General features: G+C 58.5%; 1 protein-coding gene across 1 annotated transcript in view; it reads right to left on the reverse strand.

The window, feature by feature from the left end:
• The window catches only part of RASA3 (RAS p21 protein activator 3), an 86,458-nt gene extending 66,031 nt beyond the window's left edge, over nt 1-20,427 (reverse strand). Inside the window, exon 1 of the mRNA XM_082602662.1 lies at nt 20,290-20,427. Coding sequence (XP_082458788.1) covers nt 20,290-20,344 — 55 coding nt within the window. The 5' untranslated portion in view covers nt 20,345-20,427. The remainder of the gene's footprint in view (nt 1-20,289) is intronic.
• Nucleotides 20,428-24,109: the final 3,682 nt, after the last annotated feature.

Genomic DNA, 24,109 nt, shown 5'->3' on the forward strand with positions numbered 1-24,109 from the left:
GTTGCGGAGCACAGGCTCCGGACGCGCAGGCTCAGCGGCCATGGCTCACGGGCCCAGCCGCTCCGCGGCATGTGGGAGCTTCCCAGACCGGGGCACGAACCCGTGTCCCCTGCATCGGCAGGCGGACTCTCAACCACTGCGCCACCAGGGAAGCCCTATATGTGTGTATTTAATAACTAATAAGTATATGTGCACACACAATATATCTCCATATGAAAAACAAAAATGGAGAGGAAATAATTGAACAGAAGAACCAACATGTTAACAGTGGCAAAGGTTTCAGCGGGGAAATGAGTCACCTTTTTCTCAACCCTGAAAACTTAAGAACTAGGTTTTCTAAAATTTCTATAGAGCATGCACTATGTTTGAATAGAAATGCTTATAAATTTAACAGCATCTGAGATTTATTTTAAATATAAATTTTAGGTCTAATCTCTCTTTTGCCAGCTATTCCTTCCTTTTACATTAAACACTGACAGAGTCAATTTATTATGTGTAATGATAACAGCCATTTCTGATAAGTAAGTTTAAATGTAAAATGACAGAGTATAATTCAGGGCTTTGTGAACAAATGCCCCCTTTATTAACTCTAAATTAGAAATTCACTCACAAACCCCACTGAGGCCGAGAGCTTCCAGCTCCAGAGGCTGAGTCCCTGGCAGATGGTAAATTAATCACTTAATCTTATTAAGTGTTTTCTGCTTAAGTCCTGAACCAGCTGGGTCCAAACTGTGACACATGCCAGGAAGTCACCTGTCCCGTCTCAGGGCACACGGGGGGCACACAGTCCACGGCCACCGAAGGACAGGCACAGGCTCTGTGCTTGAAACTGAGTTTTATAGAGAAACTCTTTTTTCGGCCTCTTTTTGAACACTTTTTACGACAAAAGAAATACATATTCATTGTAACCGGTAACGCTGCATAAGCACCTACAGAAAAGGTTCGTCACCAGCCTCCCTCCGCCGGCCCCGCAGCCCTGAGCTGCACCAGCCCTGCTGGTTCACTTCCAGACCCGGCGCTGCACCCTCACGGCCCCACAGGGAGGAAATGTCGGGGGTGGGTGGAGAGCCTTGACTTGGTCACTGAAACAGGATCACTGATCACGGCTCGGCGAGAGCAGTTTTCTCTTTACCACGAGACAGGTCTGCTTCCACCCATGGATCCAGGGACGACCCGGCCGTCCTCAGGACGTGGCACCAACACGGAGTGTCCACCCCGCTACCGTGTGCAGGCAGGGCTGAGGGCGAGGCCGAGCCACCAGGGGAAAGTGTCTGCGAGCACGTGGCCTGGGCCCCGCTCGCCTGTCCCCCACCTCCTGGCCGGCCTGTCCCGGGCATGAGCGCTCAGCCGCTGTGAGGTCATCACTTAGACATAAATCTTTATTCTTATATAATCAGATCGGTCTATCTTTTTAGTTTACTGACTGCTTAGAAGTTCTCCCACATTCCAGAGGTTATTCACAATATTCTCCAAAATGTTTCTGATATCTTGCTTTAGTTTTTCACTTTGTAACCTTTAATCCATTCGGCATTTGTTTTATATGGTGTGAGTTAGGATGTAACCTTTTTCAAGCCGCATGCCAAAGAAGGCAACTCCCACATTCTCCAGGGAACTAAAATGCGTCTTCATTGTGGATTAGGTGCCCATATACGTTCTGATCTGCTTCGGTATCCTCTGTGATATTTTGTCTATTAGGAATCTAAGAATATCTACCTAACGTTTTAAAGAGTCGGCCATGTCTGTCTACTAAAAGGTGACATATACGCAAGCTGACAACCCCGTCACTTGTCATCCTCCAAGTGATAATCACATTTCCACACGCTAACTTATACACCAGCTAATAAACCAACACTGAACGCTCCACACTTACTCTTTAATTTATTCTAATCTGAATGTAACCATCCACTTCCCGCTTAACAGTCTACGGTGCCTGAGCAAAACACAAAACTCTACAGAAACTTCTCCGGCCGCGTGCCCTGTCGGCCGTGTGCCGTCTGGGCCCCAGCACCTCACCTGGGGACACTCGCCCTCCCCAGAGCACTTCTATTTCAGCTCCCAGAATCTGAGCCCTTGGCTGGCCTGGCCTAGCCTGCCCGATCGTTAATCAACCAAGGGCCAATTCGCCATTTTCCATGAATGAAAATCAACTGCACTCATAGAAGCGTCCAGTCCTGACGCCACCACCACTTCTAAGAAATGAAAAGTGCCTCCAGCTGCAGAGGCCGTCTGGCGGCCCCTCCCCAGGGCAGTGACGGAGGAGCAGCCCCGATGGCCGTGTCAGGGGACCGGGGGCGAGAGGACGGGAGAGGGCGGAGGTCAGGCAGGGAGATGGGGACAAGGCCAAAGGGCAGGGCGGGGCGTCGGGGACGGTGGAGGCCCGAGGGCAGAGGGAATGCTCCCCGCATCAGCAACACAGGAAGCAGCCACCACTGTGAGTGTTGTCACAACAGTGGGACAGCGGCCCAGGACCTCTGAAACCCAGAAAAAAGGAGGGAAGAAAAGCAGAAGCCTACGGCCCTCGCACACACCGAGCGCCCTGGGTGTTTTTCCCGCGTTTTCTGTTCCCCTGGCTGGTGATGGCAGATGTAACGTTTTGTCCCCACCTCCCTCAAGCGCGGCCCAGCGGTGCCACTTCCCACCCCCGTTACCCGCCCCTCGAAGGTCTGCGGTCCTGCCCCTCATGCCCCGTTCCCAACGCGGGCGTCCCCCCATCCTCCCAGGAAGCTCCAAGCCTCCGGGCTCAGGGCTCACGGCGCGGCTGTGCTCTCCAGGACAGAGCCAGCACAACGCTCCGAACCAGCGGCCTCCCTGCTGGCGCCTGAGGTCAGCAGCGGCCTGTGTCCCTGTCGGTAAAAAGGGGACATACCGCCTGCGAGACGCCCGGTTCCTGGCACTCTCCCAGGGCAGGCGCTCCCCCGGGACCATCCGAGCCCTCGTCTTCCCGCTCCTACCACAACACAGGGGCTGCCACTGTCATCGCCTTGCTTGGCTCTCTTGGTGCCATACCAGCAAGGAGAGGCCCCTGCTGCGTGTCTGGACCCGCCGGGTCCACAGCCTCACACTGGAGGCCGGGTTCACGGGGGGGGTGTCACGGCCCCCAATCACACCGCCAGCACTTCAGCTTGCGTGTTTCTGAGCCGAGCCAAGCGTCCCGTGTAGGTCACAGTCCTTCCACAGAACTCCGGTCCCACAGTTATCACCGTGAAGGTCCAGTTCATCACAGAGAGGCGCCCAGATTACAGGAGCAGACGCGAGCAGACGGGTGACCACTCACTTCAGAGCTGCAGGAAGGAGGCTCAGGCTGTGTGGACGGTCAGGGCAGATCCAGATCCAGACGCGGGGACGCGGTGCCTACAACCTTCAATGGGGTCAGAATCCCAGGCGTTTCCCAGGGAGACTCTTCTGAGGAGCTGTCAGGCCCTCGGGTCTGACCACAGGCCACGCAGGCCGGCCAGGCTCCTGGGCTCCGAGAGGCTCCCCACGGCCGCACGACGTTCAGCTGCCTGTTTCAGTCCAAACCTCTGGTGCAGCGATCTTGCCTAGAGAAAAGCTTCAGGTAGCCAGCAGGCACTCTGCAGCGCTGGGCACCTTGCTCTTGGTCCCCTTCACAGTTCTGCTTTGTCACAGGGCTCTTCCCACCAACCCAGAAGCCCAGCCAGGCCCTCGGGGCCCGTTCCCGGCCGCCTCTCTCTCCACGTCCCTCCAGACCTCGGCCCAAGTACACCCGCGTCTCGTCATGACTCCCAACCACCAACAGCTCCAGACGCAGGGCCGGCCACTGCGCAGCACAGGCTGAGAGGCCGAGTCACGTTCTCCCAAGCTGAGGCCGCCTCTAAACCTGCGCCACTCACCGGGCACCAGGGTCATGCACCCACGCGGGTGAAACAAAGGCCCTCAGCCTCTAACCGCCATCCGCAGGTCCCTCTCCGCTCCAGCTCCCAGAGCAGAGGCTGCAGCCGGCCCCGGGCGCGGGGGCGCCCTTTGATTCGGGGGTCTCTCAGCTTTGAAACGGGCCGACAGGGAACCCACACAGATGTGCGCACGCGGAGCGCAAACGTGCCCCGCTTCGCGGCTGCTGGCTGACGGGCTGGAGTGACCCAGGCCCGAGGCACCCGCCGTGCAATTACAGCTGTTCACGTTCTCACTTTGCTTTTCTATGTTCCCCACACCTTCTTCAGGGAAGATGCTTACTTCTGAACACACACACACACACACAGACGGCATCCAGAGGGTGCTTGCTTCAGTCCTCAGGGGACGAGCGTGGGGAGCGGGCAGCCAAGACCCCGAGAGGGAAACGCGAGGGGGGAGGGGAGGGCGGCGCAGCAGGAGCCCCCCCGCCCCTCAGCCGTCGCTGCCCTCCTCCTCCTCCTCCGTCTCCAGCCCCGGGCTCTGAAAGTGTCCGGCGCCTGGCCCAGCCAACAGAAGCAGGTCCTGGGGGGGACCCAGCACTGCTGTTGTCCTAGAGCTCTCTAGGGCAGCCTGGGGACAGCTGCCTGACTGCCCGTGGGCGTCAGGGGGACAAAGAGGTAGGTCCCGGCCCCATGGGCATCTCCTATGGGTCCGGGGATGCATCCACACACTTGGTCATCAGCCCGCATGCACCTCGCTGCACAGGGACACACTGCTCTGGAAACTGAGAAGCTGAGCCCTGGTTCATGCCTGTCTGGGGCCCGTGGAGACTGGTCAGCATGCGGGATGGCGCTGAGACCCCGACTGGGGCATGAAAGCTGCCGGCGTGGCAGCCCAGAGGACGTGGGACCAGCCCCGCCACCACTCAGGGCTGCTCCAGGTGAACCAGGTAAAACTACAGAACAGAACACTGTTGATGCCACAAACGAGCTGAGTGAAAATTCCAGGGGGCTGGCGGCTCCAGGAAAGAAGCCCCAGGTCCCACACCCCACGCTCGCAGGCAGGGCCAGCCTCTCAACAGCACCATGAAAAGCCTCGGTGTTCCAAGTACATTCGTGACAATCTCCTTCCAGAAGAGTCTCTAGCCACAGGAGCTGTTCAAAGCAGCTCAGAAGTAAGAGCAGAGTGTGTGGAGTCTCCGTGCACGGCCGGCGACCGGGGCCTGCCTGATGCTATCTGAGCAAAACCGGCGCTTCTGGGGGCTGTCAAGCCCCGAGCTGTGGCCGGGGTCACCAGGCACAGCAGCGGTGACTCAGCACAGAACGCAGCCACCCTAAACCTGTCCCGCTGCCGCCCTCCGTCCAATTCCACAGCACGGGGGAGGGGGTGGATTGTAGTGGAAACAGCAGAAGCCAAAAGCAGATCAGATCGTGGGGTCCCACCCTCTCCTGCAGACGCGCGGTGGGTGGGGAGGCGGGGGGGCGTCCTTCCGGAGCTGCCAAAGCCACTGGCCCCCGTGGGAGCCGGAACCTGGCCGCAGGGCAGGGAGGATTTCCCCCGGGAAAGCCGGGCCCAGGGCCAAGCGCAGCCTTGCCGATGACAGTGCAGGATGACAACGCAGGACGCACGCGGGTGCCCAGCTCAGCTGTAAGGGAGCAGACCTTGGACCTGGGCCCTCGGACCCCCTCCGCGTGGGACCCTTAAGCAAGACCCCCAGGCCCCGCCTCAGAGGACCCCCCAGAGAGAGCCCTCCGTGGGTCCACAGCGGGTCGAAGGGGAGAAACTCACGAGGGGGAGGGTCCCGTCCTCTCCCACGTCCAGGTGGGCCTGGCAGCCTCCTCATCGAGCTTATTCATCGTCAGGCCTCTGGTCCCGAGAGGGTCTCTCCCGGGACAGGCCCCACCCCCTGCACACCACACCCTAACCAGCAGCTGTGGCTTGGGGCGTTCCTGAAACCTCCGAACAAACAAAAGGAACATCAAAGAAACATATCTGAAAGGCTCTGCGGATCCCCGTCACCCCATGGGGAATAACCACCATTGCTTTCAGCAAACTTCTAAGAAAGAGAGAAATGTGCGAGTGAGAAAACCAGACTGGTAGCCTTTGTTATCCGAACTTCAGGACTGAGACTTGTTCGCTTGCACACGGTTCCTTAATTTACCCCAGTTTACACGGAGGGCCCCGGCGCCCCTGCCCTTTGCTGCGATGTGAGGAGGCCAAACCGCAGTTTATCTGCAGAGCTGAAAAATGAACTTCCCCTTGTCACGTGCTAATGTGTATCCTGTACTTCCTGGGGTTTCCTTTATTAGACTTGCGTCCAGGTCTATCTCAGAAAGGACTCTGGGTCATCTCGGCCTCGCACTTGTGAGGGGGTGAGGAGGACAGTTAACCTGCGGAGGGGCGTGGAAGTGGGCGCATCCCTGCTCTGGGGCCCTCAGGGACCAGCCACAAAACTGCTCAATGCTGCAAAATGGGCCAGCACCTCATCCTACCTTTAAAAAAATGCCTTATTCTTGGCTGGTCTTTACACTGCATGGGCCAAAATGAGTGGAACATTTTTATATATATGATTTTACTTATAAAAGCAACGTGTTTTTCTTCCTTCTTCACTAACCTTTGTTTACTCTTTTTTTTTTTTTTTTGGCTGTGTTGGGTCTTAGTTGCGGCACGCAGGATCTTCGTTGAGGCATGCGGGATCTTTCGTTGTGCCATACGGGCTCTTCACTGCAGCGTGTGGGCCTGTAGCTGGGGCGCTCGGGTTCCGGAGCGCATGGGCTCTGTAGTCTGCGGCACGAAGGCTCTCTAGTCGAGGCGCGGGAGCTCAGTAGTTGTGGCTCGCGGGCCTAGTTGCCCTGCGACATGTGGGATCTTAGTTCTCTGACCAGAGATCGAACCCGCGTCCCCTGCATTGGAAGGCGGATTCTTTACCACTGGACCACCAGGGAAGTCCCGAACCTTTGTTCACTCTTATCCATTAATAAAATTGGGACAAGTTTTCTGGACGAGGCTGAGAGTGGGTTAAACACACCCTCCAAACTTGTTTGGTGTGGGTTTCTCAGCGGCCTCATTTCCATGTGTGGGGAGAAGCAGACTCTCTAAATCACTGGTGAAATGATCCACGTCACCTGAGCAGGGGACACGGGAGCTAGACTCTCCCCCCACCACCCACCCTGGCTAATGTCTGCGTGCAGAGAGCACCCCCGGCCCATGGAGAGGTCACTGCTGCAGGGGGGCACGGCGACAGTGAAGCATCCCCAGCCCACAGAGGTGGGTAAATATTTACACCCTTGTCCCACTGTGAGAGGCTGAGCAGTTTCCCCAAGCATTTCCCGGGCAAGGTTAGCACATGAGGGGTCAGAGCAGCTGTCCCTACCCAACTGTGCAAGTCCCGCCCACAGCCCCTGTGTTTGGGGGCTACAAAGACATCACAAGACAGCATCCTAGATTTACAAAATAGTTAACTGATTCATTAATACCCACTTCCTGTCATAAAAGCATTGTGCCATAGAGATAAAACCACAGAATGATCCAGAAAACAGTTACAGAATTCAAAACATGGTGAATAAGCAACTGTCACCTGACGTCCACAGTATCTAAAGGGGGACTGCTCTTCCCATTTCTTCCCAGACGCGTGCAGCCCTGTGTGAGCTTTTTAGCCAGGCTAAGTGCTCTGTGCTAGCCCGGAAGCCAGAAGTCCCTGCCGCTCCCCCCTCCCTGCCTCTCTCAGGGAGCACAGCCCCTGATGACGCTGCTGCAGGTCCCTGCTCCCGCAACACCACGCTCGAAGGCGAGATTACGCTTCTTGGTTAACACTTCACCTTTAAGTCATCGGCGGCTGCCCAGAGAAGCATCGACGCTCGGAAGAGAACGCACGGGCTCGGAAGTAGCCCGCGGCGGAGCTGGTGCCATCCCGGGGTCCCCTCGGGGGGTCGGGTAACGCAGCTCAGACCACACGGCTGGGGAGGGTGCCGCCAGACCCCAGGGGCGGCCACACAAGCCCACGCCCTCCCAGCCCAGCCCTTCCGCCCACAGCCACATCCTCCCCAGGAGTCGGCGGCCCGGCCCTGCTTCCACCGCTCATGAAAACAGCTTTGGCTCACGGACGCAACCCGGCGACTCGAACAGGTCCAGACCCTTCTGAGCCTCACTCCCCTCCAGCGTGAAGTGAGGCAGCGGGCAGGAGGGTGACAGTCACCCTAACCCTCTAACAGCCCTGCGAAGGAGCTATGAGTTTACAGACACGAGAACTAAGGCACAGAGAGGTTAAGTGACTTGCCCCAAGCTGCAGAGCGGGAGTGTCGCCAGCGGACTGGCCACAGTGCCGCTGCCCCAGGGTCCTGCCGGCCCCATCCACACCCTAAACCTTTGGGCAGTGTGGCGGGTCCACACCGCAGGCGTCTCTCCCCCAGGCGAGCATGGGATCTGGCTGCTCCCCGCCCGCACGCTCCTGAGGAGAGGCAGAGAGCACACAGGACACAGGCGCGGTTTTCACACAGCCCCCTCCCCCGGGCACGCCCCGTGCACACTCAGGTGCTGAGCTGCAGGGGGGTGGGGGTTCCGCCCACTAGGCCCACACTCCCCCACCCCCAGCGTGACAAACAACAAGTCCCCGAGCAGGGCCACCTGTCCCCGGGGGGCGGTTCCCTGGCTAGAACCGGGGCACTGGAGGAAAGTGGAGACGCTTTCCGCAGCGGCCGGGAGCTCAGGACGGGTCTCTCGGAGCCCGATGGGGAGACTGTCCCCCGCCGCAGGACGTCTGCTCTCAAGGCAGGAACCACGCTCACTGGTCACCCAGGAACAAGCGCATCTTAGAGAACCCACGGGCCGTCTTGCTGGTTTCCACTCTGCTCCTCAGGGGCAGAGCCCAGCAGGCTCCCCGGAGCCAGGAGACCCCGGAGCCAGGAGACCCCGGGGCCAGGAGACCCCGGAGCCAGGAGACCCCGGGGCCCGGGGGACCTTGCAGAAGGCGACCTGCTGCTCCCTCACTTCACCTGCAACTCGTGTTCTCAGTGGTGCTTCTCTCCTGTGCCCTGCTCTGCACCCTCTCTACAGGGACCCCACAGGTTACAAAATCCCTGGAAAGGAAAAGACAGAGGACCAAACCGCGAGCTGGGGCACAGCCCAAAAGCCGGGCCCAAGGGGGCGGCTGGGTCCCCCGAGCAGGCCTGCCCTGCTCAGGGCCCTACTTTACCTAAGGTGGTTTGCGACCCAGAAATTCAGACACACTAAAACAGACGTACAGTGTCCTGTCCGCCGCCCTCCCGGCCTCTGCCTTCCAAGGAAGACGGCACGTTTCAAGGACCCCAAGACGCCTTCATAACAAGACAGACTACTGTCGTCTGCTACTAAGAGTGGGAAGCAGTGACCATCAAGGGGCCGCTGTAGAGGCGTCCCCTCCCCAGAGCTGTTAACCAGGAGGCAGGTACACCTTCGGACAGACTAAGCCTTAGAGTAGAAAACGACAAGTTAATGTTTAGTTTAGTTTTAATGATAAAAGTAAGTGCTGCCCTCTTCAGTGGGGGTCACTTTATACATTTAGAAATTAATTCTGCACGTACAGTTTCTATTACTTCTAAGAATTCTCCAGGTTTGGAAAACACATTGTGTGCAGAGTGTGTGCGTGCGCACGTCTGCACGCGTGTGCATGTATGTTTGTGCACACGTGTGCACACATAGGCCCCCGTTCCTGGGAGAACAGGAAGAGAGCAGGGAGACCCCTTCCAGTCTTCCTTAGCACCTCCCCAAGACCTGAAAATCCCAGTTATTATTATTCCCATAAAAGCGTGACTATGTTGATGGGTTTGTCTTATTTATCCTTTGATCTGTAGAGGCTTGGAAGGCAAGGCCAACGTTTCCCGTGCATCCTGTGAAATGCCCAATTTATGGCCCCACGGGCCCATGTGCAGCACCTGCAGGTGGCGTCCAACTGCCGTGGGACAACCAGGGAGGCAAAAGTCACCCCCCACCCCGCCCCCGGGCCGACTTCACCTAAAGGTCAGCCCATGGGATGAGGAATACCCCCCTAGACGACCCCTGAGCACTTTTTGCAAGGAGGAGAGCTTTTGGAAACTAGCTTTTCCCAACCAGTCTTTGTGATTCACACGTTAGGTCAGGCTCAGAGTTCCTGCTGCTGCTTCAGGGTGGCCCTTACACTGGCCTCCACGTGCCCTGATGCACAAAATCAGCACGTCTGTACACGCCCCCAACACGTCCCAGGTCATATGCACAGAACCCTCCCACACTGTTCTGAAATATTCTGTCCGAAAAGGGTGCCTCCACCACTTCCAGGCCCCGGTGACAGTAAACCTGGACTGGCCTCTTGCACGTGAAGGGCTGAAGAGATCTGTGTGCTGGGGGCCAACACCCACTGCCCCCCCAGCCAGCTCCTTCCGGCCACAGAAATTCCTGCTTAAGAAAACCCAGCACTCTTATGTTATTCACCAAACTGGTGGGTCCTCGCACATATACTGATAGGGAAGCAGGCTAGGCTGGGGAGAGGCAGGAGGAGGTCTAGTAACAATCAGAACTAAATTGCTACTAACTATAGTGAATCCTGTGCGGGTGAAAAAGAGGTGGAAGCGTCTCATTCAGGACCCAGGCTCTGCCCTCCTGACTGGACAGCCTGCCCGTCCGGGAAGGACACAGGCAGAGAGGGAAAGGCCCTGGAAGAGAAGGCCAGAACACCCTCCGCAAAACCAACAAACAGAAAGTCAAGAGACGGAGCAAAACCGTAGCGACCAGGGGTTTTCTGTCCCCGAGACCCTTCCTTCCGGTCAGGATGTGCACAAACACATCCTTGGGTCCAAACGCTGAGAAATCCTTTCTCCAAATACGGAGGCGGAGCTCAGTGGAGCAGGAAATGATGAACAGAGAAAGGAACGCCACGGACTCCAGATGGACGGGGCCAGCTGGGGCTCAGGAAGCACAGGGTCCTCTGCCCTTCCCCTCCCAGCGCCCCAAGAAGCATCACCCAGGAGCTACAAGGTCTCCGGGAGCACGGCCAGGAGAGCCAGGGGGCCATGGGGCATCTGCAGCCCACCTGGCTCGGGTCCCACCAGGCAGGGCGCCCACTTCCAGGGAGCTGGGCTCTCTCGCCCGTACAGCCGGGCAGGAAACAAGAACCTCACACCTCGGGGGGCGAGGAGGCCCCTTGGCAGCCCCGCACCCTCTATGGCTCACGCACCCCCATTTGCAGTGCTTCCCTGTTCACCTTAACGTCCTCTCGCTTGATCCCAGCATACTCTCCCAGGCAGCCCAGCCCGGCCCGGGGTCCTCAGAGCTTCTCAAAGCCTGGGGGCTCCCACCTGAGCACAGCCAGGAGACAGAACGGGCCAGAAATGAACAGGAAAAGAAGCTACAGGAAAAACCCGGCTTGTGGGCCTAAAATGTGAAAGGTGTCTGATGCACATACAAAATATTAAAGAATCAAAAAGTGCAGAAAAGACGCTCGAGTCACAGAGAGCGGAAAGGCAGGCGTCCCAGCAGCGAGGCCCCAGAGCGGGGTGGGGACCCGGCCATGACGCCCTCAGGGCTCTCGGACGGCAGGTGCCGCCAAACATACACCCCCAGATCCCCGGGGCCGGGCCCACATGGGCCCCGTGACTCTGCAGCCTCCACCATGTCGGGCAGGAGAAAGGACAGCAAGAACGCCTGAGAAACAGGAACCTCTTCTAGACTCCACACGCCTTGCTGCGCAGACGAGGCCGGTGCCCTGGCACCACGGGTCCCGCCAACGGGAAAGAGCCAGCAGGAGCCGCTGCGGGCCTCCCGGGCCTCCCCCGCCATCACCGCGCGGTGACACGACACCACGCACCTCTGCCCCAGACAGGCCGGGGGCGTGTGTGTGCGTGTGCGCGCACACCCGTACTAGGACGTGAGGGGCCTCCGTGAGGGGCCCCCGTGAGAAGGTCACGGCGAACCACCCCTCCTTCAACTGAACGCTCTGCTTTATGGGGTGCAGGCCTGTCTCAGGGGAGCCTGGGGACACCTCGCTCCTCCAGAAGGTCCTGGACACACCACACACGGGTGGGGTGTGCCTTCCACGGGAACATCGCATACACGGTGTCTTCTGCCCTTGAAACTCACCCCTACAAAGTAGATAAAACACCCGGTCGTCAGATCCTAAGCTACAAACTGCTTGTGGCAGTCAGCCCCAGGACAGGCCAGCAGGGCCCCCTGAGAAGGGTGAGCTCGCCAAGCCGCAGCCCAGAACAATCTGGAATTCCCCAGCCCGCCCTCACCCCGAAGGCCATGGGAAAAGCAGCCTCGGCACAGCAGCCCATTGCAGACCTCTACAACAAGGCAGCTTGGCCAGGTCCCCTGGAGTCTGCACACCGATGGGATTTCTGGAACCAGCTCGGGTTCCAGGATCTCTGCAAACAGCTCTGTACCACCATCTGAGCCCGGCTCTGGGAAGTCCCCAGTCAGCTGGGTCCAAACAAGCAGAGGCCCAGAGGCTCCGGGCCTGGGGCTGAACCACCTCCGGCTGGAGTTTAACTGGCCCACTTCACCCCTCCCCGCTGTTGCCTGCCTGGCCGGGGGGCTTTTCCTGCATAAGGCAAACTCTGGGCCTGGGTCCCACCCCAGCAGGAGGAAGAGATGGTCAGAAGCCAGACGGCGGAAGAAACAGGGCTGCTCCCGCCCCCAGGGCAGCCTGCAGTCTGCCCACTCGGAGGCTGGCCCCTGTGTAAAGCACGGTCTCAGGGGAAATTGCTCAGGTGTCCAGCAGCTCAAGACACTCAGCTGGGAGGTGGTCAGCAGGCCCTGAGCCCCGGGTGTCCTGGCCTCTCAGGACCACAGGTTCAGGCGCCGGTGTCACTCTCCTGAGAATCTCCCATAAATGCTCGTTCAAAGATTCTCAGGGAAGGAGAGGCCTTGGTGGGAAGTGAGCTGCCTACTGAGGAAGTGACTTGATAACACACCCAAGAAGGCTGTTCCTCACTGACCACAGGAGGAGTGCCTGGGCCTTGATAATTTCAAGTTCATTACAGGACAACAGTCACAACCTCTCCTGCTGTGTGACTTTGGGAAAGTGACCTGGCTTCTCTGAGCCTGGGGGGGGGCATTTAAGACACGTGCCTGCACAAGGCACAGAGTCGTTGCCAGACTCTGACAGGACCACGTCCTGCAGGGGCACCTGCTGCCCCCCGGCGTGTCCAGGGCTCCGCGGGCAACAACGGATCCGGCATCGTGGAAACGCACAGAGTGCACAAAATCAGACCAGTCCCACAGAGCAAAAAAGGAAAACGACAACTTTTTCCTCAGAGGAAAAACCACACCAGACAAAGCTACAGAGAAGATCCAGGGGCACGCGTAGCTGCCCTCAACCACGGGGGGCTTGGCCATGGGGGCTCCTGGGAGGGCCAAGGGGCGTCACAGGAAGGAGAGACAAGCCCTGACTCCACACACGGATCACACCCGACGGGACCCATGGTCGAGTCCAAATCAAAGCTCCAGAGAAAGGCAGGCTAGTTATCAGCCCCCCACTCAGTTAAATGTCCCCAAAACCCAGAAGCCCAGGCCCACTCCTGGGCTCCCGTCAGCCCTGGGGGGTGGCCGAAGGAGGAGCCAGTCCCGGGAGAGGCCGGCGACCAGGCCCGGTCCTGGCGCTGCCGCAGGCCGCAATGGCACTCATGGCCTCCAAGCCGAGAGCGAGGCTGTGTCCGGAGCACGAACGGGGCAGCCTGGCTGAGGAAGCACGGCCGCCAACCGAGGCTCCAGGCTCTGAGTCACCCTGAGTCCAAGAGAGATGCGCCGACTTTGCCTGCCTTTGGATTTTATCCCATTGGCAATGGGGGCCGAGACAGAACACTTCTTTACACTTTGGAAATTATTCAGACAACAGGAAGAGAAACTGTGCGAAGAGGGAAACAGGCACTGGTCTGACTTAGGAGTGCAGGGCACAGCGCTCGGCTCAAACCCTGAGTGGCGGCGGCCCAGCCTCCCCCAGGCCTCCACGGCAGGTCTCGGGCGTAGACACGCGGCCACACCAACAGGGCCCTCGCCCGGATGCTGACTGGCCCTGCCACAGGCTGCAGGCTTATTTGAAAACGCAAACGAGCAAGGCCAAATCTCAGGACAGACCGGGCTGGCCAGGGATTTGCCCCGCGTGCAGAAACACAATCCGAGCTTGCAGACACTCGGAGGACGAGGGTCACAACCCGTGGTCCCACGGTCCACTTGTTGACCCATCACTTCCGGCAAAGAAGCTTCCGATAACGAGCAGCTCTGAGTCTGACCCAAGAGCCGTCGTGTGGAAGCGACACGTGGGTCCCGGCCCACGGAGTGAGCTGGGACGCGCAGTCGGGAGACACTCGTCCGCTTATTTCTAAGGAGGATCACGAAACGTGCATTTACGCCGCAATTTGAATGTGTTCACTGTTAATTCTGGAAGTTGCCTCACACTTAAAGAAAAGCACAGGGTCATTTGTGTGGATGGTGGGACTTTAACTTCCCTCTCATCCGGGTCAGGGTTTCCTGAACACAGGGCTGCAGCCCGCGCCGCCCGCGTGTCTGGGTCCATTCGAGGTCCCCTCCCGGGCCAGCCCTCAGCCCGTCACTCACTCGCTCTTGGACCTGCTGGCAGCCCCACGCTTTTCCTGCACTGAGTGAGCCTTGTGTCATCTAGGAAATTAGTTTATCTTTCTGGGCCTCAGTGTCCTCTACAGAACATTGTTCATTCCATTTTTTAAGTGGTTGTGACTTTTAAACTTTTTATTTACCTATCTGTATACATAACAGTAATATTCTTGCTTTTTCAAACAGACCTTTTACTCCCTCTTCCTACAAAACCACCTGCACACTCCCAAGCCCTGGGGGGCCAAGTGACAGACGTGTGTGGGTCTCGCTTCCACACCTGCACACCCGTATCGGTTGCCTTGCTCTTCTCTGGGACCTTCGGAGACACGCTCTGCATGCTGCTTTCTTTCCAGTCACACCCCACGGGCTTCCTGCATGTCACATGGCCGGGCCGGGCTCCAACTTATTTCTCTGAAAGCTGCACAATATTCCAGGCTGTGGAAGCTCCGTCACGTAACTGCCCCTTCCACTGGCATTTATCAATACTCTGTCTCCCCATTTTGCTATCTGAACGTCCCACCGACTGAGCACAGCTGGAACACAGACCCCCATGCTGACCCTGGGTGCAGGGGACAGACAACCAGCGAGCCCTCCCCACCCCTGCTTCACCACCTTCTCCTGACTTGCTGAGCTGGATCTCTAACCCGTTACAAGATTAAGAGAACAAGTAGCTTCAAACTGTACCAGCAGTAACACCTTGCCATCAGGACCGGAGCGATGCGAGTGTCTGTGTTCACACAAGCTCGCTGAGCTGCACAGAAAGGGCCTTACTCTCCCCTGTGACACAGGAAGAAACTGAAGGCAGAGTGGGCTCAGATGTGCCTGAGTTGCAGAGTTAGCGAGAAAGGTGGCCGGGACTCAGTCTCAGGTCCCAGCCTCCCCTCCTGGGCCGCCTGGGCCCAGCATGGACCCTCCTCGCTCGGAAGCAGCTGGGGCACCTGCAGCCTCCACCTTCCAGTGTGACTTGCAAACCTCACTTCTCGGGCTTAGCTGCTCCCACTGTGGTTGTTTCTAAAGCGTGATGCTCCGATGTCCTGATTTCCCAAATACTCTCCGGAAGGTGTGAGTGTTGACACACGCAAGTGCCTCGTTAGCTTCAGAGAAACAAATCCAGATGTTTTCTGCCAAATGGTGTTTTGCAGCCCCATGGCCCGTCCACAGGGCCCCACCACCTGCAGACCCTTTTCCCTGCGTGCCCGGGGCTACGTGGGCTGCAGGTGGCCCCGCTCGAGGGCTCAGCTCTGGGTCTAGTGCCCTGTTCAGTCACACCTTCACGCGTTCTGTCCCCTCCAGCTTCCTCCCAGCACCTGCACTAGGGGCCGTGTGCGCACACCCCGGTCCTCCCACAGGCGCCAGTGGCCCGGGCCCTCCCCTCAGGGGCACCGGTGGCCCCTCCTGTCCAGGCGCGTTATCGGGCAGGAGGCAGCATGCGAGGTGAGCTCCCGCGCCCTGCAGGCCAAGACCCTGGGCAGGTGACTCCCTGCGGGCTTGTGAGAGCTTAGGTGCAATGAGAGAAGGCGCACGCCAGACCCTGAAGTCTGCACCCTTCCCACCTCACACGTCAGCACACGCCACTGCGCTGCCCGGAGGAGCCCAGACCCGCGGGCTGCGGCCAGGCGGCCGACCCCGCGACCCCGCGGGCAGCGCCAGTCTGCACACCGGTCCTCAGGGGCCAAAAATAGCCCGCGAGCTGCGCTCCCAGGTTAACAGAGTATCCAGGCTAATTTTAGCATCAGAGAGCTCCAGAGAACACGCAGCCCCTGATGCCAAGAACCGTGCGTGGCCGGCGCAGCTCCCCGCTCCACGTCCCACGCGCAGCCTCGCGCGGACGTTGGCCATCGTGCGCACAGAACGTGTCCTCTAACGGAGCCTGTGACGCCCGGCTGCTGACAACCGCTGCCACTTACAAGCTGGACCGCCCCGCCTGAGCCTTACAGACCCCGGGACCAGCGCGCCACTGCTTCCCACCTTGGACATTGCGTTAAAAAATCACACTCTCGGCAGCACGGCCCTAGAACCCTGAGCTCCCAACCCCTGTGGTCTGGGGCTTCTTCTCCAGGCCACCCAGGGGCCCTCCCTGCTCCCCGCTTCCCCGACCTGAGGAGGCTCCTGCTTCTGGGGGGGTGACGTTTGGGGGGCGGGCGAGCCTACAGCCAGCTGCTGCGGGGCCACATCTGGCTGAATGGGGGCACGTCGCTTGCCCTGGCCCTTCTTGGTGACGGGTTCAAATCTGAATGAGAAGGAACAGGAGTGGGTGCTCTCAGCCCGGGGAGAACAGGGGGGCCGCTGCTCTGGGTCCAAGAAGGAAGGTCTGCCCTGTGGCCTCACGTGGGACTCGCCACGCATCCGCAAGCTGCCCTCAAACCTGACAACGACGAGACCCACTCACAGCCCAAGAGGACTTTTCTCACCCTCAAGGGCAAGGCCAGGATTTTCTCTTTTTTTAGCTTGAGAGGAATACCTTTGGACATTGCTCTTAACTGGACACATTTATCAAGATGACACTTTTAAAAACAAGGAGTAACTATCATGGAAAAGGGAAATATCACCGTAAAGTAAAGCTATGTTGCAAGGCCTAAAGGAGTGCCGAGTCCAAAGGAGCCTGCCGGGCAGAGGCGCTCTCGCCGGGAGCCTTCACCCGTCGCCGCCTACAAACCTTCACGTTGCTTCCCTTCCAGGGCTGAAGCCCTGACTCATGGAAAGCCAGAGGAGCACACTTCCTCAAGCAGCCTCACAGGAAGTGTGTTCAGTCTTACGTGACATGAGATACTGCTGTTACCAAAGATAGACCGCGGGTAAGATTTTCAAGTGTGCAGAAGAACGGTCCAAAATAACTGCGAGATTTAAGTGGGGAAAGACACAAGTTCTTCAGGACAAGGACTTGAAATAGTTACAATGAAAATACCCTACTTTTATTTGGCACTTTCTCATTTGCAAAAGGTGGAAGGGAAAAGAAAGGGGAAGAGGGAAAAAAGGAAGAGATTCTTCTCATGTTCCCCAGCGCTAGCCTCTCAATGACCACGTACTACCGGCACACGTTCCAGACTTTCCAAGGACTAAACGGCCAAGGCCCCCACTAAAAACTCTTCGCCCCCAGAATGTCCCGCCCGTCCCCTCAGCCACAGGGACGGTGATGCTGCTGATGCTGTAACTGGAGGGAGAGTTTCTCTCTGTCTCCTTCTGGGATGAGGGGCTCCCACCGGATGCCACAGACAATGCCTGCCGGCATTTCGCAGATGGAAAAGTGAGGCCGTGAAAGGGGGGCGGGGGGGCGCCTGCCCTGGGTCTTCCAGCCGGCAGGCCAGCAGGCCACCAGCAGACACGGGCACGCAGCCAGCCGGCCCGGAGACAGGGCTCGGCATGAATGGCCAGCCGGCCAGGGTCTCTGGGAACAAGGAGACGAGCATGCCTGTGATTCCTGCGCAGCCGCCCCTCCTCCCGGTCATCTCTGGTGTCCTTCCTCGTCATTGTACCTTCACGGCTGGGGCACTCAGGCAAGTCAGAGTCAAGACTGGCCACAGCAGAGGACTAAGGAAAGAAAAGGAGAGCTCGGGGCACCGCCCACCAGGCCCTGTCTACTCACAGTGGGACAAGACTAAGCCCCAGGCCAGTCCCCACAGCTCACCTCTGGGGCCGGCCCCGGCTCTAAGTCGGCAGCACAGCCCAGGACACCTCTTTGCTCCAATGCCTGTGCTGTGCACAGGCCCTCGTTCCCTGCAAGCCCCAGCAACGAGGGTGGGACACAGATGTCTCCCTCCTGCAGCCCCGAGCTGCAGGTGAAGACCCTTGGAGTGGGGAGAAGACAGGGGCTTCTGAGAGCCGGAGCCGCGTCCAGGGAGTTGGACCACTGTGCACAGACGTTTCTGCTCATTGTCTCTGCTACAGCCCCCAGATATGGGGGCGGGGGTCCAAAGGTTCTAATAATACCCCGTGCCCACACGGAGTTAGACCGGCAGATGTTCAGTCGCTGCACTAATCCTCAGCTGAGCTGGGCATTTCTCTCACTTGTTTCAACTGAAGCACAAAAGAGGGAAAGCCTAACCGAGCAGCATCTTCAAACTCCTTCCTTCCACACATGGCCCCTGTGTGTGAGGTCCAGAACCTCCCGTGAGGGCGCCCTGCCAGGCCAGCAGATCTCCTCGGTGCCATTCTCGAAAGAAATCAATCCCCTCTGCTTAACAGACCACGGTTCCAGAACCCTTCTGAGTCGAGTCCAGGATGGCCGTGCGGGGCCTGAACCCCAAAGTCCCCAGACCCCTTCCTGCCTGCTGCACCCAGAAGCCTGGCACAGCCCTCACAGCCTTGCCCCACCCCTTCCTGTACCCTAATTAAGGAAGCACCTCAAGGCCTCTGGGTTGGCATGCCCCTCATGCTCACTGGACCCTGGCACTGAGAGGCACTTTCCCTGCCACGCTTCAGGTGGAGTGCCGTGTTGAACCTCTCAGCAGGAAGCGACAGCAGAGCCCAACCAAGTAAACAGGAGAAACCCTCTCCAGGCAGGCTCCTCAAGGCGGAGGTGCGACCACATCCCATCTGCAGTGCCTCTGAGCCAGATATCAACAGCGTCTCAGCGATGATCCATAAACCAAAATAAAGCACACAGGAAACAACACGCGGATCTGGGGTAGCTGGAATTCCTAAGCAGCATCGAATGTCACCAGCAACTGACGCTCCAGCAGTCACTGGGCGCCTGGCTTGGTTCCCGGAGCCCCTTTTTCACATGGGAATGTGGAGGACCCAGGCATTCAGTGGGCAACAAGGGCCCCGAGGACGGGCAACACACCAGGGTCTCAGAAGCCCTCTCCAATGGGAGCTGTCCTCTCAGCTGGCACATTTATGGCATTAATGTGCAACAGTCACTCCAGGAACCGATCTTGTTTTGGGGGGAAGAAACTTGCACATCACCCTCCCAAGTTAAAACAGAACTGGGAAAAAGCAAGTCTCTCCAGATAAACCCAGGAAGTCCAGATATAGCCTTCCAGCCCACTCCAGAATCTGCACTTCCCTCCCCCAGCTCTTGGGTCCAGTGAGAAAGGCAGACTGCTCCGGGGACACGACCTGAATGGCAGGCCCTGGTGGCCAGAAGCTCCCGCAGCCAGTTCTCAATGGAAGGGGGAGGGGTGGCTCTTGTGGCGACCTGCCCGGAGGGAGCCCTGGGCCAGAGCGTTCCACAGAGTCACAGGCAGACACACACACACACAAACACGCAGGAACACACACATGCCCACACATCCACCTACACAGTCGCGTGCACACCCAGGCTCCATTCAGCCGCCCGCTCGGCCCCTCGCCCCTGGGGGAACCTGAAAGAGCTTCCACTTCCCCAGCGAAGGAAGGGTCTGGGTGCCGCACTCAGCGAGGCTCGGAACCCCGGGGTTGGTGTTTTTGGCACCTGAAATGCACTCATCCGGAGAGCACCCGCGCGCGCGCTCATGCACACGCAGATACACACTCCCAGCGGGAACCCGACCCAAGTCCGGCACCGCACCTCCCTCTGGTGCAGGCGACCCCACCTCCGGGGACCTGGGGCCGCTAGTGGCGTGGAGGCAGCGCAAGGAGCTGCGCCCCCCTGAGCCGCCGGCCCCGCTCGGCCCAGTCCGTCCTTGGAGGAGGTGGGGAGAGGGCAGCGGCCGGGCATCTCCTGGAGATGGCGAGGGAGCCGCGGCCCATCATCTCCCTGTGATGGGGAGGGGGCCGAGGCCCGCGGCCTCCGGGGTGGTGGGGAGGGGCCGCAACCGGGGAGCGCACATGGCCAGGAGGCGTCAGGGCCTTGGCCCCCAGGGAAGGGGTCGGGGGCCTGGGGGCGCCCGCCGCGAGCCCCCTCGAAGACCCCGCCGCCCCCGCCAGCCCTCGGGAGCTCACCGATCTTGATCTTCACGCTCTGGAAGACCCGGAGCCCCTCTTCTTCCACCGCCATGCTGGGTCTGCCCGGAATTCGCGCGCCGAGCCCCGCAGAGAAGCAGAGCCCGAGCGGCGGCGCAGTCCCGGAGCTCTGCGCCCTACCCAGTGCCCGCGCGTCCGCGGCACCTCCACCTCCGGCTCCGCCCACGCGCCCGCTCATTGGCCGAGGACGCGGGTGGGGGCGGTGAGGCTCCGCCCACGGCCCTGCCCAGTTCCCGCTTGCCCAAGGCCCGCAGAGGGGCGGGAGCGTTATGGTTCCGCCAACAGCGCGTCCCCAACTGCCCATTGGCTGAGGGCTAGGAGGCGGGAGCAAGACGGCTCCGCCCACATCCCAAGGCCCGCAGAGGGGCGGGGTCGGCCTCCGAGGAGGCATCGAAGGGACCCGGAGGGGACGTCTCGCCCCGCAGGGAGGATCCGGCCGGGAGTGCGGGGGTACCTGGTCGGGCGGCGGGGGCCACCGGGCGAGATTTGCTGGGGGGCGACCGGGCTAGGGTTGGTGGTGGGGGGACCAGGCGGGAGCGGTGGAAACTGGCCGGAGGCTTTGGGGGGGGGAACACATGCACAGGGTTTTAAGAAACTCAGACCTACAGGTATCAAAGGAAAAGAATTCCCTGGCCCAGCTCAGCCCCCTCAGAGTAGGGGCTGCCGGCCACCTGGGGTCTGGGGGAGTGCGCAGTCCGGGTGAGATCCCGATCAGGCTCCAGAGCTGCCCAGTCCCTCCCGCTGCCCTCCTGCCCCTCTGCTGTCCCCGGGCATCTCTCGGGCCACCCTGGCTCCTAGCTTCTCACACAGGCCAAGTGCACTCTTGTCTGCCCTTGCTGACCAGCAGACCACCAACCTCAGCTCATTTTCTGTGTCTCCTGATTTCCTGTCCACTTCCTACTCCTCCGGCTTTATAGCGCCCAACACCTCACTCTCTCTCTCTCTCTCTCTCTCACACACACACACAAACACACAGACACAGACACACACACCCCCATGTGTAGACCAGACTACAAGCTTAATAAAGAGAAAGCCCTGTTCTTTTTATTGCTTTACCTCACTTCCTAAAAAAAAAAAAAAAAAAAAAAAGCTTAGGTACATGTTAAAAAAGATTAATGACCTTTCTTTACCCAGACTACCTGCGCCTCCTTCCAGGTCCTCAGTCATCTGCTTGAGTTTATCTTCTCAAGACCTTCACAGGAAGCGTTTACTCAGGTTTAACAGGGAGGTTAGGGAAGCAGCCAGTTAGAGCTGCCGTCTCTAAGCCTGGACGTCAGGCGGCTTCTGTAGCGAGTGCTGTCATCCCTCTGCATGACCAAGGCTTTGCCTCCATCAATGTAACTGAAAAGCACCCCCAGCTCCCGAGCTTCCCAGAGGATCGGCCGGAGCCCCGGTAGCAGCAGCCTTGTTGTCAAGCTGCTTCTCTGTCCAGCCCACCTTCCCTCACACCCTCACAGGACTTCCCTTCTGAGAACACTGCCAATAAAGGCCTGCACACAGACTTCTGCTTCGGAGTCTGTTTCCAGAGGAACCCGGCATAAGATGGCTGGGGCCAGGAGTGTTCTAGGAGCAGCCTCTGTGACGGGGTTTGAGAGCAGGACACCTGCTGGTGGATGCAGCAGTGCTGAGCGTGGGGGGCACACAGTGGGGGGCACACAGTGGGGGGCAGCGTCTCAGGCATGGGGAGGTTGGGAAGCAGGAATCACCTCGACTTTGGAATCAGGTGGTTCTTGCTGAGGGCAAGGCAGTGAAAAGATCACCCATTTAAAGAAAAGTGCCGACAAAAAGGTTTTCTTGCTACCATATAAAGACAGCCTCATCTTCTACACCAGAGAACCAAAAAAGGTGCAGATCAGAGCGAGAACTTAATCATGAAGGTAGTGGTGCTCCGGGGCTGCCTGCAGGCTCAACCAAGGAAGGTTGCTGTAACCCTGAGGCTTGGGGGAACATCATCTGAATTAATGCACTCAAAACCTTGAATCCTAGCTTTCCGTAAATCTTCTGGACCTGAAGAGGTGTCCTCCTTCCCCTGTGCTTGGAGATGATTGCGGGACGGTACCAGTGCTCTGTGTCCAGCTCCACTCCCAGCCAGGGAAGCACAGCAGCATCACCCAGCCAGGAAAGCGCTGGGTCTGCAAAGAGACCCGGGAAACATGCCAGTGGGGGCTGGGTGAGCAACGGCAGAAGCAGAGCCAGAGAATGCTGGACCCGGGAGAGGCAGCACGCAAGGGAGACCAGGTTAGAGTTCACTGGTACGGCATCATTCAACCATGATGCAGGACTTGGCACGCTGGCCAGGACCCCAGTCCCCTAGTATGGCCTTTGAAAGCTTGTAAAAAGCAGCATCCCACACTAAGTGAAGTGGAAATGGCCTGTGGTCATGGCAGACAGCCAAGGAAGGCATCCCAGTGCTCAGAGAGATGGCAGGGGAGAGTGTAAATAAGCTCCATGAGGCCAGGAAACCTAGTCAGTGCCTAGGATGAGGAATGTGCCAGAGAGAGCTCAACCACGGCTGGACATGCAGGACTGGGCTGGGGGTGGAGACGCTGTCACAGGGAGCATTGGGCCCCCTAAGAGCAGTGAGGATGATGGGGTGGTGACATGACAGAGGCCAGAAGGTGACATTTAACATCAGAAGCCAGGCAGGGGCAGTTATTGTGAGCAAGACTGCAGTGGCAGCCCCGGTGCCCTGACCTGAAGAGGCTGTAGTGATGGTCAGTCGAACACAATGTCAGGAGCAGGACGGAGAGCCGGCCAGCAGCAGTGTAACTCAGTTTACGCTGCCAAAGGAAATCGTAGACAGGGCTCGGGGGTGCTGAAGAAAGTTGCTTCAATAAAACGTCACAACCCTTTACCCAGTTTCCAGGCATGAGCCAGTTCTCAGCCCTGGAGCCTGCTGACTGGAGGAGAGGACCTGGCTGCACATGTGGACAGTGAGGATTCCCCTGGGATGTCCCCAGAGGGGCCTGTGGCCATTTACTCATGTAATTCCACATGGAAAGGGAAACACCTAGATGTCTGAAGGGCTGCTGGGCTGAGGTCTGAGTCGAGGGGTCGTCATGCCCCTGTTAAAGCAAAACTTGTGAGGTCCAAGAAACACATGGAACTCTGCTAGGAGCGGCTCACAGGGAGCCCCCAAGTGATCATTTCTCCTCTCACCACAGGTAAGGGACCGGTAGGGATGCATGTGACAGTTGTCAAAACACCCACCTTGGTTCCTTGGTATGTGGGTTAACAGGCATACCAGCAGGGAAGCCTCAAAAGCAATGACACATCCTGGAGGAAACATGGAGATCAAGACCTCCCTTAAAGACCTAAAGGATCATATAATTCACCAGTCCCATGTCTGATGCCGGATAGGTTCTGGAGGATGACACTGAACCACCAAAAACTCAACCACACAGTAGCCCCCATTACAGCTGCCATGCCAGAGGTGGTGCCACTTCCAGGCCACATCAGCATGGCTTCTGATCCGTGGTATGTGGCCATGGAACTGGGAAATGCCCTCTTCTCCATCCCGAATAAGGAGGAGAATCAGAAGCCGTTTACATCACATGGCATAGACTCTAGCCCACACTTGGAATCTCACCTCATCCTTCCGCTTTCCTGCCCTCTGTTATAATACAGCCCAAAGAGACCTAGACAGTCTGGACAGTCTGCAGAGCATCAGTTTGGTTTGCCGTATCCATGACATCATTTTAATCAGACCAAATGAGCAAGAGGTTGGCAGCTCATCAGAGGGTTTGATAAGACACGTGTGCTCAGAAGGTAGGAAATAAGTTTATGAGGATGCGGGGCC

The sequence above is a fragment of the Mesoplodon mirus genome (genome assembly GCF_964341445.2).
Source record: "Mesoplodon mirus genome assembly, chromosome: 17".
NCBI classification, from domain to species: domain Eukaryota; kingdom Metazoa; phylum Chordata; class Mammalia; order Artiodactyla; family Ziphiidae; genus Mesoplodon; species Mesoplodon mirus.